At 34.1% G+C, this 21,217-nt stretch overlaps 1 protein-coding gene across 1 annotated transcript; it reads right to left on the reverse strand.

Annotated features, from left to right (window-relative positions):
* Positions 1 to 3,716: 3,716 nt before the first annotated feature.
* Positions 3,717 to 4,346, reverse strand: LOC137824914 (uncharacterized). Its single transcript, XM_068630593.2, has one exon. It carries the CDS (start codon positions 4,344 to 4,346, stop codon positions 3,717 to 3,719), a length of 630 nt encoding a protein of 209 aa, XP_068486694.2.
* Positions 4,347 to 21,217: the final 16,871 nt, after the last annotated feature.

Genomic DNA, 21,217 nt, shown 5'->3' on the forward strand with positions numbered 1-21,217 from the left:
GTGAATCCATGTGGTTGAATCTTGATTCACACAAATCATGGAGATTCCTTTTATTTTTAGCAGATGTGTCCATGCGGTTGATCATTAACCTTTCAAAAGAAGACATTGAAGTCATCCTTTCTCCCATGTAACCATTAGTAGGACCAACCTCATGAGTCTCAGCAGCAGGTCTTCCTTAGAGAGAGTGGAGTGATTGTTCCCCCTTGGTGTGATGATCCATGACACAATGAAGGTGTACCGTCCCGTACCCGGGCGTTGACGAAGTAAAGGTCAAAGTCAACGTAAAGCGTCGCCAAGGTAAGGCGTCGCCCGGGTAAGGCGTCACCTAGCAGGGCATTGCCGAGATAGGGCGCCGCCCAACTGGGTGTCGCCAAGATGGAATAACACAAGGGCAAGGTGACCACAGCGCTGCTCCCCGATACCAATGGGTAGGAAAGACCATGGAGGGGGCGACGCCGTGGGAAGGCCCCAAACCCTGGATAACCAGGGAACAGTAATAGAGAGGAGAGAAAGGTGGCTTCAAGGCCATAGTAACAACACCAGTGTAGGGCAGCCTGACTCGTGAAGTACCCCTGCCGCCCCAGAGACGCCTTTGGGACAGATACGACTCAAGAGGAAGGTCACGCCCAGGGTAGCCGGGTGCAGGGTACAAGAGGAAGGCAGATACGCTCTCAAAGTGAGTGACTAGATGATTGGGGGCATGAGTTGGCACCCAAAAAGTCACCCCTAGCGCAGTAGCACTCCCAAGCAGGAGGACTCACACGTAGAAACGTCCCCAGATGGGCAGAAACGCCCCCAGATGGGGTCACGGCGTCGTGAGGCCCTCCACGTGTACGACAGCCAGGTCAGAATAGAAACACCCTTTAGTCAGGTGCCAGGTAATTAAAGTCATTCAATACAGTTTCCGTTTCGAGCGTTCAGGTACTATAATGGCTCCCAAGCGTTTCAACGTCTTAAATGTGCTACGTTTTCTAATTAGATACGCTGATTGAGTGCGTTACATTTGTAATTAAAGGCGCTTTAAGGCGTTTTAAATGCTTGGGTAGTTTAAATAGCGCGGAGGATGCTGGGGTAGGGGATTGGAACCTTTGGCAAATTTACCAGAACTCTCTAGTTGCTTGCTCGTGCCTTGAGGTTACGTACAAGGGACTGGGAAAGATCTTTTCCTGAGGGAGAAAACACACACACAATACACAGTTCTTTTTACCACCTCCAGAGTGCCATACGCGGTGCTCAGAGACGGAGGTGCACAGTTTTGGTGTTTCTTGCTGGCTGACTTGAGCGTCGGAGTGCAAACGGCTGCTAGGGCGCCCCTTTGTCCTCTTTTTTTTTGTAGGAATCCACAGGTAACCAGTGGGAAGGAGTCCCTAGCAGACGGTTGAGGTCGCGCACGAAGACGTCCCAGTCAACCGGATGGAACAGAAGGCTATGAGCCTTTCATCAAGTTTTAGCCCTCCAACTGAAAAATTTCTTACTTTGGAGAGGGGATTCTTGAGACAATTCTTGTAGAATTGCATCTTGTTGAACTCTTCAACTACTCTTAGATTGCCTTTGTTGATTCTTACCCCCAAAGAACTTCAATCCAGTCACAGCAATCCATACATCATTGGTGATAACCATGTCTACACCCTTCACATGAGAGACAAGAGAGTCGCCATTGAATAAGGTTAGTATAAAATATCTTCACCAAGTCTGGATAAATGTTTCCTGTGAGCTCAAGAAATCTCTTCAATCTTTGCTCCTTGAGGAGGTTTCTCACAGCAGTCAAATTTTGTTGCTTCATCCAAGTGAAGGAGACAAGCTTGGGTGTGTTGACAATTTTCCTACTTGTTTCATGTAGGTATTTGTTGATGAGTTCAGGTTCTCCTGAGAACCATCCTTCCAACTTCCCACCACTCCTCACAGCTCTTGTTTTCATCCTTTTAGCAGATGGAGGAAGCATCCATAGCTCAGATTAGAGAAGAACTTAGCACACTGCATAGAAAACTTATAGTAGAAGAAAACTGAAGAACAAGAGATTGTTTTGTGTGAAAACAACACCTAATAGCTTCACATATATAAACATAACCTTTGGTCAAAGTTGGCATTAAGTGGGTTGTTTTCAAAATAGAAAAGAGAATCTAATTTGAACCATAAAGCAGTTTGGGAGTCATAACAGAAAGTACAGAAAATCACATGCTGATTTGACCAAACTTTAAAAGCAGTTTTAATTTCCAAGATTAAGAGGAATCCAATTCATAAAGAGCAGTTATTGCAGAGATATTTTGTATTCAAAGATGTAATTAAGACATTGTTGACCACAAACATCAATGGGTTTGAACAAAATTAAAAATCAGAGCTCAGAAATTAAAAATAGATTTGCCCAGTGCTGACAGAGTGAAAACAATTGGTTGTTTCGAAGAAACAATCGGTTCAATTTCTGCACTGATGAAAACATTTGAGAAAATCAGATTTTTTAACAGCCATGCTATATACAAACATCCAGGTTTATAAGGCACACAGATTTATATAAAAACAGAAGGAATACAAGCTAATCATAATCCAAGTACAGACATTGTGAAAATTTCATAATTGAATTTAAAAACTAATGTTCAATAATTAGAAGAACAAAGAATTTATCCTTCAGATTTAAGGTACACAAATGTAAGCAGTACATAGAATCAGGACAAGGCTTTGACTTGCAAATAAATCTTCTTGAGATCCTGATCTTACTGACCCTTTAAGAGAGTCAAAAATCTGCAAAACAAAACTTGTTAAATCACAAGATTTGATCCCTTAAAGAACTTGGGACCCTTTGTGTTAGACTTATCTTTGGAACCATCAAAACATCTTGGAATCAATTTAAAGATTCCTTTAGGAACAAGAGACTTTTGAAACTTGCAGAACCTAACCGAATGATCTTTCTTCATGCAATAGAAACATGTAACAACTGGTTGAATCGACCTTTTAACCAATTGTTTTTCTGGTACAGATGAAAAAGGTTTTGAAATTCCATTTCCTTTGCTTTGTGAAAAAAACCCAAACCAACTTTTCCAAAAACACAATTTTGAGATACAAGAACATCTTCAAAGATGGATTTTCCAGTTGTAAGTTTATCCGTGGTTTTCAAAAGATAATGAATCTTTCTTTCAATATTTTCACAATTTTCACAAAACTTTGAGTCTCAACTGTAGGTTGAGTTCTTGTAAATCAAATCAAGGCTTCAAAATCTTCCTTTGTTCTTTACAAATCTTCTTCCAGTGACTTGACTTTATTTTCAAGCCAGTTGTTTAGACCTTTCAACCGGTTGTGAGAAAGAGCCAATCGGTTAGCTTCTTCATGAGTTTCATTGAAAGCTTCAAGCAATTGATAATAATTGTTACCTTTAATTGAAGAAGATGAACTCATGCTGTTGGATACAGATGCTTTCAGGCATGGGTTTGCTTCTTCATCATCAGAAGAGTTAGAGGAGGATACCATGCAACATATGCCTTCTTGGCTTTTCCCCTTTTCTCACTTTTGAAATCTGCTCTATCTTTGCTTTCATTGTTGGGGCATTCTGCTTTGATATGACGTTGTTCACCACAACCATAGCAAGTGTACTTGTTAGGATTAAAATCATTAGGCTTTTTAGAGTTGTACCTTTTTTAAGCTTGACTTTTCTTCTTCAAGAACTTGTTGAACTTTCTTGACAGTAAACTCATGGTGTCTTCTTCACTCTCACTTGAGTCTTGTTGTTATTTATGATTGCAAGCTTTGAGTGCAATCTCTTTGTTGTATTTGTCCTCACTCTCTTGGACAACCAGCCTATTCATCTCAAGCTCATGCTCCCTTAGCTTACCAAACAAGGAAGCAACTATCATTGATGTCAAATCTTTTGATTCTGAAATGAAAGTGACCTTCGGCTGCCATGTTCTATCAAGACACTTCAAGATCTTGATGTTTAGCTCCTTTTTATCAAATGACTTCCCAAGGCTCATCAAATGATTTACTATGTGAGAGAACCTTTTCTGCACATCACATATGGTCTCCCCTTTCTGCATTCTAAAGAGCTCATACTCTTGGATAAAAGCATGCTTTCTGGCCCTCTTGACATCATTTGTCCCTTCATGTGTGACTTCAAGAATGTTACACATCTCCTTTGCTGAACTACATTGTGATACCCTGAAAAATTCATCACAACTCAAAGCAGAGGTTATTATCTTTTTAGCAATCCAGACAAACTTTACTTTCTTGCTTTTAGCCTCGGTCCATTCAGATGAAGGTTTATAAATTAAAACCTCATCTCTTTTAACTTGAGGTATAAAGGGACCATTTTCAATTGTTTTCCAAATACCCTTATCAGTGGAATGCATAAAGATCTTCATCCTTACCTTTCAAAACTGGTAATTTACACCACAAAATAGTGGTGGTCTGTTTATGGAAGCACCTTCCCCAAAAGGCAACTTGTCAGCCATGTAAAACAGTTTTTAGAAAAACAGAACTTGAATATTTTTCAAGAACCTAGCTCTTGATGCCAATTGTAAGAATTAATGGCTTAAACAAGAACGGGGTGAATTGTTTATCAAAGATTTTCGCAAAGATTGATTAGGAATAAAGCTTTAACACAATTCACAAATAGAGCAATCAAGGAAAGCAATCAAATAATGATACAGACACTGTTTGCAGAATTTCAATCGGTAGAAACTTCGTTTTAACCGGTTGTTTATAGCAACAACAAAAACATAATTAAAACAGACAGTTATAAGGAGTGAGAGAGAGAGAGAGAGAGAGAGAGATTCAGACAGACAATTTTATACTGGTTCACTCAACCTTGACCTACATCCAGTTTCCAAAACAACCACTGGGTTCCACTAGTAATCACTCACAGATTACAACAACACAGCCACAAAGAGGTGCTCTTGAAACCACAAGAACCACTCACCCTCTTTACAAACACACATCTCTAGTCAGAACACCCTCTGTCTTTACAGGATTTCACACACACTTACAAGTTTATGAAAGATCAAATACAAGAATCATGAAAGGAACAGAATACACTTGAGTTTACAAGAATCAAAAAGCTTCTATGATCATACCTTAAACTAGTGCACAGCTAAACAATAATCTTGCAAAACTTTTGAAAATCTTCTTTCAAATCAATCTCAATCTCACTATGTTTGATATAAAACTTGTGTCTTTTGTTTTGAAAGAAATACTATATTTAAAGCACATAAAACTAGTCGTTCTAGGCAGCATTTATTGTCAAAATAGTTTTGAATCACATCCAAAACAGATTAACAGGTTTTTAAAAAGCTATTATGAAATGTCACAATCAACCGGTGAAAAGTCGTTTTAACCGGTTGAATTGGTTAGGCAGTTACTTAACCAAGTCAAAAACAGTTTTAAAACCTCCAAACAAGCCAAGTGACAAAAGACCAATTATTTTGATAATTCAACCGGTTGTTTTTCTCTTTGCTAGAAAAACAGTTTTCTTTGTCAAAACAGATTGAGCAAGCTTTGTGCAAGGGACTAAGAAAGATCTTACAAAGATTCTAAACACACTAAACTAAACCCAAACCAAAAACAGCACAGCTTCAAGCTTCATCATGGATTTGAAACATCAAAGCTTCCATGTTCAACATCATGTTTAACAAAAGAAACCAACATACTTGTCAAGGGGAGCCTTATTTATATATTAGTGGTTTATATAGATATAAACCATATTATTCTATTATACCCAACAAATAGTAGTCATTATAAGGAAACCAATCATTTTCCCAATTACTATTTTATCCTTCATTATTAATTTATTTACTCATTGGTATCTTTAATTAATAAGTTAAGTGACTCTCACATAAGTCATAAAATCTTTGTTAGGGAAAAGTCCAACACCCAGAATTTTGATTAAGTGCTAATAACAACTAAGTGTAAAACATGGTCATGCTTTGTCGGTAAGATGATAGTTTTTAGTTCAACAAAAATCATGTAAGACACAAGTCTTTCATTTGTCTGACGATACAACACTATGTTATCTTTCTTTTTGTCTAATAAAGCATGGACATGCTCAAACGTTACACACATAGATTTAAGCTACTCTTGTACTACATGAACATATATATGTTTATTTTATGCTACAAAGAATGTCCGTTACTTTCGTTGGCCAAGAAAATATGTTAAAGCACAATTCACATTAATGATTTCTTGGATGAAAATCTAAAATTGTTTCTTTATGTGAACTATGGCCTAGTAATCAACCCACTACGATGTGCACTTTTATCATGTTTTAGTGTAAAAGACTATGGAACCTAGGGAGATAAGTGACTACAAGAAAATCATGAAATAGAAACCAATTTTTAGAGACCAAAATAATTAGTTGCAATAATAACTAAATTAGAGACCATTTTAGAAACTAAAAAAAATTGGTTTCTAAATTAGTTTCTATTATTGTTAAATAGTTTCTAAATTGGTATCTAATTAGCTACCAAGGTTTTAACTACCAATTATTTAGATTTTAAATTTGGTAGCAAAAACATTGATTGTTAATTAAATACCAATTTAGAAACAATTTAACAATAATAGAAACTAATTTAGAAACCAAAAATTTATTTAGTCCCTAAAATGGTCTCTAATTTAGTCACTATAGCAACTAGTTATTTTTTTTCTCTAAAATTAGTTTCTATTTCATGATTTTCTTGTAGTGAGTGTTGTTAGCTATGAAAGATATTGCATGAAGAAAAAAAGAATAAGTAATGCTACATGAAGTGCATTTAAGGCATCTTTCCCAAAGAAGCTCATCAGATATAAGAACGACACTTAAGTAAGCTAAAATTGTTCAACAATCAGAGAGAGACATGCAACAACTATATGAATGACGGAGAGAAAGTATGTGTCCTAAAAAGACGAAGTAAAAGAACACTACAAATTTAAATTCCTATTTAAATTCATTCATAAAAAGACGAAGTAAAAGAAAAAATGTGAAGTCATGTATTGTTGAAACTTTTTCAAAATATTTTATGTCCTAAAAAAACTCACTACAAAAATAAGATATGTGTCTGAAAGTAATTACCGAAAGATTCTACATACAAAAATTAAATAAAAATATAATATTAATATTAATAGTAATAAAAAAAATTCTTAATCTTAATTATACTTTTTTATAATAATGACATTAATAATTTTATTTTTCATAGATACATAACAAAATAAAAATTAATTTAATAATTTGATGTAATAATAATAAAGATAATAACAACAATAATAATATTAAAAATAATTATCATAATAATAATTTATAATGATTTTAATGTTAATAATTTTATTTTATGTTAATATATATTAAAATAAAAATATTAATTTAATATCTTTTAATAATAATAGTAATAATTATAATAATAATATTAATAATTTTGTTATTGTTAATAATAATTTATGATAATATTAATACTAATAATATTATTTTGTATAAAATGAAAATATTAGTTTAATAAATTAATAGCAGTAATAATAGTAATAATAATATTATTATTAATAATAGTAATGATAGTAATAATAATATTATTAATAATAAAATAATAATAATTATAATATGATCACTAAATTATCCTATCTATCTATAAATTTGACAAATTTGTGTTGTAATTACCAAAAAAAATAATTTTATTGATATATTTACAGATAAACATATTACTTATATTACCGTCGATAATGTTGACCAACAACGCACAACTAGAAGAACTGGATAAGTAAAGCAAACTCAAATAGAAGAAGCGCAAAACCACGCACAAACTATATGAATGACGGAGAGAAACTCAAACGGAGTAAATTCTCCAATTTCTTTAAATCGTGTTGGGCCCACAAAAACTTAAAACTAATATTATTTTTTATGACCTAAAACACTTGTCAACTAGGCGAATACAAGATATCGAAACCCAAAAAAATGGGATGATCCGTGAAAGAACGATGCATTATTATGTTCTTGTTTTCTTGTATTTTTGTTTTTTTTTCACTTATGTAAATTTTCATACTTATACAGTTATTACGGATTAAATTCATATTCGATGGTAAACATATTTAAGTTTCATGTTTATGTTTTAAAATTCATAAAAATATAAATATAAATTCAGTAAGAAAATATTTTTAAAGTTCTTTTTCTTATATTTTATTTTGATCTTTACACCTAACCTTGAATTATGATTTTAGTATTTGTAAAAATAATAATTTTACTATATTATCATATATTGGTTCTTTTATAAGTAGTTTCTTCAAATTGAGTATGATAGCTTTTGGTTATAATGAAACAGCATACTACATATACATCTCAACTTTCAAGTGTTTTTTAAGAAAACCATTAAAATTATAATTCAACTCTTATTGTGTTTTATTTGTTTTACACATACACATATTTGTATGAGAAAGAAATCAAAATTAATACTGATATAACTTTTATTAAACATTACACTATATATTAATAACTTCATATAAAAAGTTTTTTTTTTCTAAATTATGATTTCATATCGCTATTTAAAGTGAAATTTGTCACATATATCAGTTTAATGTACAATTAACCACGCCCTAACCATAAGAGTATTAAACACACTCACAATATTAATCAGGATCAAACATTGACATCAGAATTTCCAGCTTTGTATTAAAAAATTATATTGGATTAGACTTTAATGCCTAAGATCGAAAAGCATAGTAAATATATATAGATTGAATATTTGGAATCAAATTGTCGTTGATATATAAGAGGAATATAAAGAATAATTGTGCTTTCTCCACTATATTATAAAATATGTTATCTAATTCACCACACCACGATATTATTTAACTCTTAAAGTTGGTAGTTAGAAGATATAAACTATGCTACACGAAGCTAGAGTGGGTTATTATTTGATATAAACGATTGATAGGCCTCGTCCCCCTTAGTCAACCGCAGAACTGCTCCCGCAGTGTTCACCGACGAGGTCTCCTTTAGAAGGGTTGGGTTAGCCCAGGGGTATAGAGTTTTGAAGTCTGGCAGAGGGGCGGGGGCTCCTCCAGCGTTAGATGGAGTCGCCTGAGCCAGGGCAGTTTGGGAAGATGCAGGCCTCTCAGCCTGCGAAGAGGAAGCACCACGAACTTGTGTTGGGTCGTGTGCTTGTGAAGAAGGGTTTCGTGCTGAAGGAGGGGGGTTCGGGGTGATCTTTGTGCGAGTCATGATAGCAGCTGCAAAGGAAGAAGAAAGAAAAAAACGATCAGGGGATTACAGAGCCTGACTCGATCACAGAGGAAGGTGAAAAAACGAACGAATGTATGTTCGTCGCGACGATCGGCAAAGCCCTAAGTTACGCAGAAGGAGAAATGGAAAAACAACCCACAGCGTATGCACCAGGCAGTTACAGGATGATGCAAATCGGTGAAAATGCAAGGAAACCCAGCAGATGAAGGAAAGTAGTTACCTTTCGATGATCAGGAAGACGGTGAAGGAAGGTGGTGATCTAGGGCGTTGAAGAGCGTCGAGAGTTTTCGCAGAGGGAAGTGAGAGCGTTTGCAAGCACGAAGAAGGTGATGGAACAGTGGAGCGTAATGGGTTTAAGGGTTTTCGAAATAAGTTAGGAAGCGCTAACGGCAGATGAAGAGAGCCGTTGATGAAGCCACGTGTCAAACGATGGGTGAAGGGTTTGGTGGAGCGTCAGAGCAGCAGAAAGTACAATCGCTTGGAATTCTGCGTCAGTGCCACGTAGATCGGTGTTAACGAAGGCTCTTTCAGTCTTTTCGCTAGACAAGTCTTCGCTTAAGACTGGGGGGCTTGTGTACCGCCCTGGTGGTCGGGTGTGATGACGTGGCACCCTGCTACAGTGTAGGCGTGTTGACAAGGCGCCAGGTTGGCAGATAGGAAGGAAGTCGGGAGGCACGTGTAGTCGCCGATTGTTAAGTTGGCGTGTTCCGATTTCCAGTTTACCAGAATAGGCGATCGCCAGGTTGAAGATGAAGTCGCCAGATGTAGACTCAGGCGACCAAGCAGTCGGAGATCGCCAGAACAAGCACATCGCCGAAGACGAAGGAGAAGCAGATTATGAAGGCGGCCGGCGAGACCACAGGGAAGGTGTATGAAGGCCCTAACTCGCCAGTTTCAGTAGAGATCGCACTCCTAAGTTTGCTATGCACTGGGCAGTACCATGCATACGTAACTTAGCCAAAATGAGAGTAGAAGCAGCGCCAAGTCAGGGAGCCTCCAGATGATGGCACGTGTACAGTTGGATACGAGCCACGTGTCCAAGTCTGTAACTGCCAGGAGAGAGAAAACCACCAGGTATATAAGAGTTCTTAACAGACTTTCTGAGGTACGCACGTTCAGTTCATACACTTTACGCTTGCGAGTGAGAGAGGATTTGCACGGTTCTCGTTCTTAGTATTTGGTGATACCGTCACTGACTTGAGTGTCGGAGCGCGATCGGCCGCAGCGGCGCCGTATCGTTTCTTTGCAGGTTCTTGAGATAGATCCCGAAGAGGAACGGAGGTGAGAAGCGGTGCGCACGTCGATCCTTTGACGAGGCATTCTCCAACGCTCCGGTCAACAGGCAGGATCAATTTGGAATCAAATTGTCGTTGATATATAAGAGGAATATAAAGAATAATTGTGCTTTCTCCACTATATTATAAAATATGTTATCTAATTCACCACACCACGATATTATTTAACTCTTAAAGTTGGTAGTTAGAAGATATAAACTATGCTACACGAAGCTAGAGTGGGTTATTATTTAACTCAAATAATCATTTAGAAACGATTAGAACTAATGATCATAGTTGATTAATACAGATCGCAACTTTGAGCAAATCTTTTATGCTTACGTAAAGAAATCTTTGCCAAACAAGCATGTTTAAAAGAAGAATTGGGTCTTAAGTATATCAACTAACATGACAATACCAAAATATGAAAGAAAGATATCGATTAATAATAGTATATAAATTTCACATTTTGACGTAAAGTCTGTTAATTTAATTTTGTGTCTTTTTTCTCTTTTAATATACTTTTGCATATCTGGTGAACTATAAATATACATATGTCAAGCAGAAGCGCACAATATTTGACCCAAAAAAATGGATTATCGGCGATTGAATTGATATTCGAAATTTCGAATGATTTAATTAAAAATAAATCAAGAGACTGATACAATCAAATCCTACATTTTTTCCACTCTTGAGTCAGTTAGAAATTAGATAAATTAGACTAAATAATTGAATAAAATGAGGGTAAAACCATAGAAAAACCTATCTTTTCAAAACATCTATTCTTTGTCAAAATTTTAGTTAAAATAAATAGGATAAATAAGTGGTTAGTACAATAAGTATTGATATATTTAATTTGTAGTATAATAATAAAAAAAATTACCATATAAGAACAATGATTTTAATTGTTAGTTTTGTTTAAATTTTATTAATGATTTTAATATAATTGAGCATGATTTTGGTCTTTAATAATTGTTATGTGTGTTTAAGTGTTAATATGTGTAATCAATGTTAAAGGAACTAGGAAGAATGTTAAATTTACAAAACAAAAAACAAATGATATAAGGCTTCTTTTATCGGTTAATTGCTTATTGACATTAATCATCTTCTAAATAAACATACATGACCATTAACAAAAGATCAAACACTTTACCTCAATCATTCACGAAATTCAAATACTATGTGGTTGCACAATAAATACTATATTAAAGTTAGACAAATATCTTATCATTGTGCTATACTAAAACAATCAAACATAGATTGGAAGCCTAAACTATTCAAGACTTTCAATGTATGGAATAAAGAACCATGATTTAATGACATGATAAAGGATAAAGGAAATTCGTACAATGTAAGGGTAATGCTTTAGTAGTGGTTAAACAAAAGCTTCAAAGACTGAAATTTGACTTGAAAACATGGAATAAAGAGGTATTTGGGAGCTTGAGTACGACAAAATAGTCTTTGGTGAGAAAACTAGAATAATTTGATCAGTTGGATAATGATCAAGGTTATCAAACTTAAAAGTCTACTGTGACTCGTGGGAGCCCAGTAAACTCGACTTGTAAACCCGACTCGTAGACTCGTAAGAGTCTACTTCACATAAAAAATTTAACAAAAAAAAATTAATTCATGATACCAATTCCATAATATTAAAATAAACAAGTTCATACACCAATAAAATAACTTCTAGGTGGCATTCTTACTTGTAAGTGGCAGTGAAAATGATGAATTTAAACTATTTCCATACTTCTTACTATATACCAAAGCAGTAAAAAAACTGCAGGATGCCCAAAAATCTAACCCAAATCCAATGAACAAAAAAGCCCCAACCCATTTTTAAAAGCTCAAACCTAATTTTAAAAACCCTAACCTAATTTGTCCCAATCTGTCGTCACCACCCTAACCCAATTTGTCCTCACCGCAACAGCAGTTGCGAACGGCGCAGTGCGACGAGGATCGCGGCGAGGCGAGGTGCGACGACCAGCGATACGATGTGACGAGCGGCGCGGTGCAGTGCGATGCGACGAGTGGCATGGCGCGGTGCGGTGCGACGAGCGACACGACAAGAGGCTGCCGTGATGACCTAATCACAAGGAAAGGCACCGTTTTGGGTCCATTTTACGCAACTCGGTGACTCGGGCTTAAACTCGCGAGTTTGACCGAGTCAACATCGGGTTTACTCAAAAACGAGTTTACTCCCGAGTTGACTCGCCAACCTTCACCTGACTCTTAAACTCTTAAGGGTTTACGAGTTAACCCTAGAGTTTGATAACCTTATAATGATAATAATTTAGGTGATGGAATGAGAGAGGAGTGCATCAAATTGTCGAGTGACTTAAAAGAGTTGTGGACTAAAGAACTCTCAATCTGAAATAAAAAAGCTAGTACTAAGTGGTTGAAGTAGGGGTGCCAACACTAAATTTTACCATTCTAAGATAAGAAAGGGGAGAATGAAAAATGAGTTGAAAGGGGTTGAAGTAGGGGGTGCCAACACTAATACAAGGTTCTTGATGTGAAGAACCAAATAGAGTAAAAAATGAGGTGCAAGAATTCTTTGCCAATAGGTTCATAACTCCTGATTCTTACGCTATAAACTTAGACAATATAGAATTCCCTTCTTTGTCACATGAGGATAATCAGATAAATTATAAGGGCTATTGAAGAAAAGGAAATCAATGAGGTCGTTATTCACTGTGGGAATGATAAGAGCCCGAGGCCAGATGGGTTAAACTTTGAGTTCATTAAGAATAAACGGGGGATGATGAAGCATGAAATAATTCAGGTTATCAAGCATTTTCAACTCTCTAGTTGTACACCAAAAGGGTGTAATGCCTCATTCGTAACTTAAGTGCCTAAATAAGAAACTGTTTAGGTTTGGATGACTTTAGGCTTATTTCTCTTGTTGGATGTTTTTATAAAATTATATTTAAGATTCTAACAAATAGACTTAAAAGGGTGCTACCTAGGATTATAGATGTTACTCACTAAGCTTTCCTAAAAGACAATGGCTTATTAGATAGTGTCCTAGTTGCTAATAAAGTAGTACATGTGATAGAGGACCATCTAGCCACGACATTTTGGAAGAGTCTTTTTATTTTTCTCTAGCATTGAAAATTTGTACAAAATAATGTAGGTTTTATTTGGGCTTGTTTTTTTGGCTAATTTTCATGGGCCATGTATTAGGCCTACTAGAGTAGGATGTAAATAGGAAAAAAGAGTGTAAATAGTGAGTATGGCATAGTGATGAGGCCCAAGGAGAGAGGGCGCCTACCCATGATGATGACCAAGCCCAACCCATGACCTCAGCACCCACCATACCTTAGAGGATTACTAGGACCAGACCACAGACTCTGGGTGTTGAGCATCAATTGGTCTCTCTTTTTGTAATTTCCATAGAGTAGGTTTATATAGCATAAATAGGAGGAGAAGACATAAGAATGAGCCTATGAGAAGTCCATTAGGGTAGGAAGGAAACTCTAGCTTCTAGAATGTGGTACATGGTTCGGCTTTGACCAAAGTCTACCTTAGAAACCACACCACTTTTCTCTTTTCACTTCTACCCTCATTCCTTTTTTTTTCAAGGCTCCTAAATCTATAAATAGGAGGCCTCCCTCTTTGTAAACACAAGTTGAAATTATAATAAAGAAATTTTGTGAGTGAGTGAGTCTTCTCCCGATTGGTCTTATCTAGGATTCATGATGCTCTCAAGTGGCGGCCTCATCCCACTTATCTCGATGGTTCCACCCCATCAAGTGGCGTGATACACCATTACCCCACCATCCATAAGTTCTTCTTTCATCATCTCTTCCATTTATCCATTTCCATTTCATTCTATCATAAACATGTTCTTAGTTTTGCTTCCTTGAATTACTTTCGGTCTTTTCTTTTGTTCTTATGTTTCTTGTTCAATTCTGCACCATAATTGTCATCATATTCACCATATAATTGTTTTTCCTTTTGCCTTTGTGAAATGAACATTCACATCTACTTAACCACTTGGTTAAGTTAATGTCCAGTGGGGATTTTCCTTAGGTTTTCACCTCTAATTATCTAAAATCCAAATCTAAGTAAAGTGTCACCATAAAAATGATCAATCATAAAATCAACTCACATCACATAGGAAGCATGAGGAGTCCACCTAAGCATAGGCAAGGAAGGCATGAAGGTCCACATGTCATCTCCTCAATGGAGAGGATTTTCCACGAAGGAAGAAGGGTCACTTGTCAACCTCTAATTTGAGAGGATTTGCTCCAATGAGAGGAAGCCATTTGTCACCATGGGAGTGAAGAGTTTTTAGGGTTAAAATTTGCACCTTAGTTATCCTTAGAACTATAAATAAGCGTGTTAGGCCTCTTGTAAATTCAACTTCAATTGAGTAAGAAATTTATGTCAAAATATTGTCTCACTTGACTCAAGTTCACTCTATATTAGCACTAATTTATGTGTCCAGCTTATGACTCTTTAGAAGTTGGTCTCACCTCTACTTCCACAAATCAAATTCATCTTTTTAATCTAAATTATACTTTCATCCAACTTCCACATTGCCTACATTGGATCCACACATTTCAAACTCCACAAGACCTGATTTCATTAACATGAGTGTATATGGAAAAAGGAAACAATGTCACTAGTTAAGGTGGACTTCAAAAAGGCTTACGACTATGTAAACTTGGAATTCTTGTACTATATGATGAGTCGTTTAGGGCTCTGTAGTGAATGGGTTATATAGGTAAGGGCTTGTATGAAATCATCCACCATCTCAGTTTTAGTTAATGGTAGCCCCACAAAGGAAATAAAACCAACACAGGGTCTTAGACAAGGTGACCTTATGGCTACTTTCCTTTTTCTAATAGTAGTTGATGCAATATGGTCTTGCATGTTCATTATTTTGATTTGAATATCTTCTACAGAAGATGAATGATATGGGTGAATGGATAAATGATAGATGGGTTTAAAATTTCAACTGGAGAAGGAATAAATGGACCTGAGAGGATTTATAGGAGCAAGAACTAATCCATTTCTTGGAAGGTAAAAATCTTAAAATTGAGAATACTAATATGTGAATATGGACGGAAGATGAGGATGACCTATTTACAATCAAATTGGCATATCTATTACTTACGAATCACATTAATGAGGACTTAAACGAGTTGTTTAAGTCTCTATGGAAGCTTAAAATTGCCCTAGTTGCACAACATCTAGGGTGGAGAGTGCTTTTGAATAAAGTCCCTTCAAAGTGAACCTTATCAATAGGGGTATCGAGCTCAGTGATGTTAGGTGTGTGTTATGCAATGAGAAGGATGAGATTGTTGAACACTTACTCTTAAATGGTAAGCAGACAAATATGATGTGGTGGATGTAATAGGTGGATCAATATTCACGCAGTGCACCATAGTCTACTTCTAACTATCAATATTTCCACCTTATGGATTTAAATTGGAACAGAACCTAGTCTGGAAAGGGATGTGGATTGCAATAGTATGGGAGGTGTGGACACATAGGAACAACATAATATTTAGGTAAGTAAGGGTGGCAAAGCGAACTAGCCTACCCCACATAAGAGGTAGCTTGTGTAAGGAATTTTTTTTAAAATTAAAATTTCATTAATTATAAAAAAAAAACCTATTTTTGCTGGTGAAAACTTAAAATTTTGTTCATCTTTCAATTCAATGAATTGAGATAAAAATATAAAGGAATTCAAGTATGAGGGTTGTTAGAAGACTTGATTAAAAATAATTAAAGTTTTGTTTTGCATATATTTTCCCCCTATATGTGTGTAAATGTATCAAAGCTTCTTATCAAAGTTTTGCTACAAAATGTTTTAATGAAGATGACTAATTTTTTAACGAGTATCTTATTTAAATCTCTTCTCTATATTATTTTTTATTAAAAAAATTTAAATATAAGACTTTACTTAAAACTAAATCCATTGTCACTCTTAATATTAACTTTCTTTAGACGATTAAAATAAAACATTCATTTTTTAAGTACATTAAATTCATTTTTTTAAAATAAAATAAAATAAAGATCACACCACAATAATGAGTGAGTAAGAAAAGATTTCTTTTTGCAGAAAAATAAAATGATTATTTATTTATTTATGCGAGCCAACTGGCCAACCCGTCCTGCCTCACTGTTGGCCCGCACGAGCTACGGGTTATGCGAGTTAGATTAGTGAGTCTATCTCGCACTTTTTAGTAGTGGGCTGCGGGCCAGCCCACATTGCCACCCCTATAGAAAGGAAAGGTTCACATGGAAGAGGTATGTAGTTTGGCTCAATTAAAAGTCTAGCTATGGATAAAACATAAGCATACATATGTGAATTTCTCCTTTTCGGACTGGGTCCAATGCCCTATTATGTGTCTGAAAAGTTTGTGATGTTTGAAAGTGATGGAGATCAAGAAGAAGAGAATGAGGTTGAAGTTCAAGATGCTCAAAGACACATTGGCTCATCATCCTTTTTACCTCAAAGGATTACAAGGAACAAAGCTAAAGAGTTAGGTAGTAGGCTTCAAATGTTTTCTCTTTTTATAGTTTCTTTTGTATAAAATTTAAAACACATAGAGTAGTGTTTAGGAAGGTGCGAAAGAGGGAAACCTAAGACACCTCCTTTGTATAGCACCTATAGACGTTAGTTTTAGGAAAAATCTAGAAGGTGCCTCTTCACTCTCCATTTAGGCGCTAGAATTGGAAGAGTTAGAAGGCTACCTTGCAAAACTTCTTTTGTAAGCTTCCTTTGTAATAAGTGACCGATCCTCCTCCATATAAAAGGAAGGCTTGGGTCTTTGAAATAATAGAATTGATTTTGTGAGTAAAAAACCTCTCCCAAATTGGTGAGTGAATTGAGAGAGACTTGTGTCTTCTTCTTTTCTAGTCTTATCTTGAGTGAATCCTTGGTCTCTCAAGTGGCGGCAACACACTCATCTTGAAGCCTTTCATCCTTCAAGTGGCGTGCACATTTCCAAGAGCTCCAACCACATAAGTTTCCTTGTTCTTTCATCTCCTTCTTCCATTTCCATTCCAAAACAAACTCTAAAACATGTCTTTATTGTTTCTTGATGTTTCAATTGGTAGAACTTGTTTGTCTTGTGTTTATATTCGGTAGTTTCATTGTACTTGTTGTTCTAGTGGTTTTAATTGTGTTTCCTTGAGTTTTAATCGGTTCATTTGTGTTGTTTCTTGTTTTAATCGGTTCATATGACAAAATATGGGTTTCTATGTGAGTTTGGCTTGGTTACTTGTGTTTTGATGAGTTCTTGAATGATAAGAACATTGATCCAATTCTTAAAAAGTGCCTAATCATATTCCAACTCTTGTTGAATCCATAACATGTTCATATCATATCTCCTTCATGTTATTGGAGTCATATCAGAAAGGGAGTTGTTAACTAGGTTTTATGTGGCCTGAATAGAAATTTTAGCAACATGCATTGTTATTGGGGCTCATTAGGGGTAACATAGGTTTATTGTGCTGACATATTATAATATCTACTCTCCATAACATTCTACCTTGGTCAACAGATGTTGCTTAAAGTTTGTTGTGGTTGTAGGTCATTCTCTCTATCCAAGTTATATCTTTGATGGAAGTGAAGATGGAGGATTTGATGGCAGTGACACATAAAAAAAAGGATCATAATAAGACTTACCCCTTGCCATGGAATCCTTCGTATGGTTGTGTAATTCTGGAAAGGTGATAGAAATAATGGTGACAACAGAGTAAGGCCACACTGATGAATACTTTTTGTTGTAGGAAGTTAGATATTCTGCAATTAATAACATATCTATTTTGAACAAATTTTTAGGAATGTGTGATTGACTAGTACGTAAATCATGTTTAACATGTTTGAGATGGTAATCTCGATCATTAGGAATAAAATAGCCTTAGCAAACAGTAACCACAAATGAGATCTGACATTAGGACTTTTGTGTTGGAGTATGGCTTGTTGTTGCCCTTTGTCATCAAGTCAGTTTTGTAAAAGGGTTGAGAGATTCCTAAAATGTCTCAATTTATTCATTTTATTCTTTGTCTATAAAAAACAAAATTCAATAAAATTATCGAAATTAATATTTTTAGTCTATACTTTTTTTTCTTATTGTAATAAAAATGAAATATGTGTATACTTGTTGTATTGAACCAACTATTTTAAAAATAAACAAATATTTATAAATGAAATCTGCATATAAATTAATTAATATCTTTTAAATATATTTTTTCCTAATGGGACGTGTAATATAATCTTATTAAATTATTTAAAAATCTACTCTAATATTTTATCTGATAATATGCTAATTAAAACTACCATCAAATATTACAAACAATTCAATCATCATTAGTCACTGTAAGAAAAATAATTAAATATAAATTAATTTTAGAGACAAAAAATAATTAGTAAGTATATTAACTAAATTATATATTATTTTATAAACTAAAAATCTTATTGGTATCTAAAGTAGTTTCTATTATTAATAAAAACTTATAAACTAGTTTCTGAATTGATATTTAATCAATTACCAAGGTTTTAACTACCAACTACTTTGGATTCTAAAATTGGTAGCTAAAACCTTGTAGCTAATTAGATATCAATTAACTAATTAGATATCAATTTAGAAACTAGTTTATAAAATTTTATTAATAATATAAACTATTTTAGATACCAACAATTTTATAGTTTATAAAGTAGTATATAATTTAGTAAATATAGTAACTAATTATTTTTTATCTTTAAAATTAATTTATATTTAATAATTTTCTTGTAATGAGTCTTTATACAATTATTTCAAAAACAATTAACAATATTTTTACTAGTTTCATACTTAGTCGAATTTTCAGAATACTTTTTCAAATTATGTTATAGTTTTATGTCAATCTATTGAGAAAAATTATATGATATTAAAAATATATTTAATCAATATTTTAAGTGCTATTCAATCAATAAGTCAACATCTTCACTAGGTTAATATTCAGTCTAATTTTAAAAATATTTTTTTTTAAGTATTTCAATCCAGTAAAATAAGAAAGTATTTGTTATATATATATATATAAAAATTATAATATATAAATGAGTGTAAATCTCATATTATAACTCAATTTTGTGAAATTGAGTTAGACTTAACTTTTACTTTCTTAAAATAGTATAAAGTCATTAAAAACTTATCATAGTCAAATTTGTTATGTGAATGTGTCAACTCTCTATTAGTTTTCCCTTAATCTCATGAATGAAATGCTCAATCCTTAAGGTGAAAGAGTATCTTGAAATTATCATATCAACTAAAGGTAATGCTTTTATTATTATTATTATTATTATTATTATTATTATTATTATTATTATTATTTTTATTTTGTAAACTTCATCTTATCAAACTAATTTTCTAATTTTCTGAAGTTGACTTATGCTTAAACTATTTTCAAAGAATATGATTGAAAAAAAAAAGAAATATTAACTACTTTCTAACATTTTATTTTCAATCTTTATATGTAAAATATATAAATGTGACAAGCTCGCAATGATTCGGTAGAAGTTAAAAAGTAATAATTTTTTTAAAGAAAAACCTTGGACTACAGCAAGTGCGCGTAGTAATAGTGTTAATTAAAAAATTTGTTGAAAGGAAGTATGATTAGATAAGTAGTGTTGTCTATATCTTTTCGTAATCTTAATCTAAACTTATTTATGAAAGTATTGATTGTTCATTGATTATCTTCATTCTTCCAATAACCAAATTAAATTTGTGTTAAAGATAGAGCTCATAAAGTAAGATTAATATATAAGTTTAGTAGAAAAACAAAGCACTTTCCGCAACAAAAGCATAAGCTAAGGAAGTTTGAAATATGGTATCTCCCACTGAAGGTTAAAGATTAGAGATTGAAAAGATTTCTTCACAAAAGTCTTTAAATGTCTTCATGAGACTATAAATGCTCCTTCTTTAACCATCCGTTTAATCTTTGTAGATATCCATTATCATAGACTTTAATTGCATAACAAAGTTCCTCATATCTAGAAGCAATGTGGTTCATACAACTTGAAGAGTGAGAAAAACGTGTTCGGTGAGTACAAGGAAAGGCTATATAGTTTTTTTGTTCCCACTTTCTTGCTGCTTTTAAAACATATTTTTCTTTACAAAGCTTGATATATACATTGACTTAAAGGGTTCAGAAAGTCCTACTTATACAAACCATAAGTTTTCTCCGTATAATAAATGCAAAGAAATTTAAACATCGTATAAACATGAGGAGGATTTGTTTCATGGATTCAAAGATCATTGGCGTTTGTTTTGAAAAACTCTATTTGTATGGTGAGTGAGTTTGGTCCACTTTATCTTGAAGGACATGTGAAAAGCTGGACTTTAAGAAAATCAATAAATGGACACTTTGATAGTCTATACTTTTCATCAACTATACAAATTTATTTTCAAAAGCTTTGGTTCTTGATTCTTGAAAAAGATTTTTTTTATAGGAGATAAAAATGGTGTAACCTTTATACGTTGGACGAGACTAAAAAACATAAGAAAAGGTTAAAGTTTTAAATTTTAATAATCTTTATTATCATCAAAATACATATAGATAATTTGGTTTAACACTCTTTGTTTTCAAAATGGAACGTGTCATCTATTTAGATTAAGTACTAAGTTCATGAGCTATTAGTTCAAATGAGTTCATCTCTATTGATAAGTGATCCTGCCTGTTGACCAGAACGCAAGAGCCTTGCCTCGTCAAAGGTAGCTTCCTCTAGATCGGCTTTGCACCGTGTTAGCTTCCGTCCTTCACC

Source organism: Phaseolus vulgaris, chromosome 8, assembly GCF_051622355.1.
Source record: "Phaseolus vulgaris cultivar YP4 chromosome 8, ASM5162235v1, whole genome shotgun sequence".
Lineage (NCBI taxonomy): Eukaryota > Viridiplantae > Streptophyta > Magnoliopsida > Fabales > Fabaceae > Phaseolus > Phaseolus vulgaris.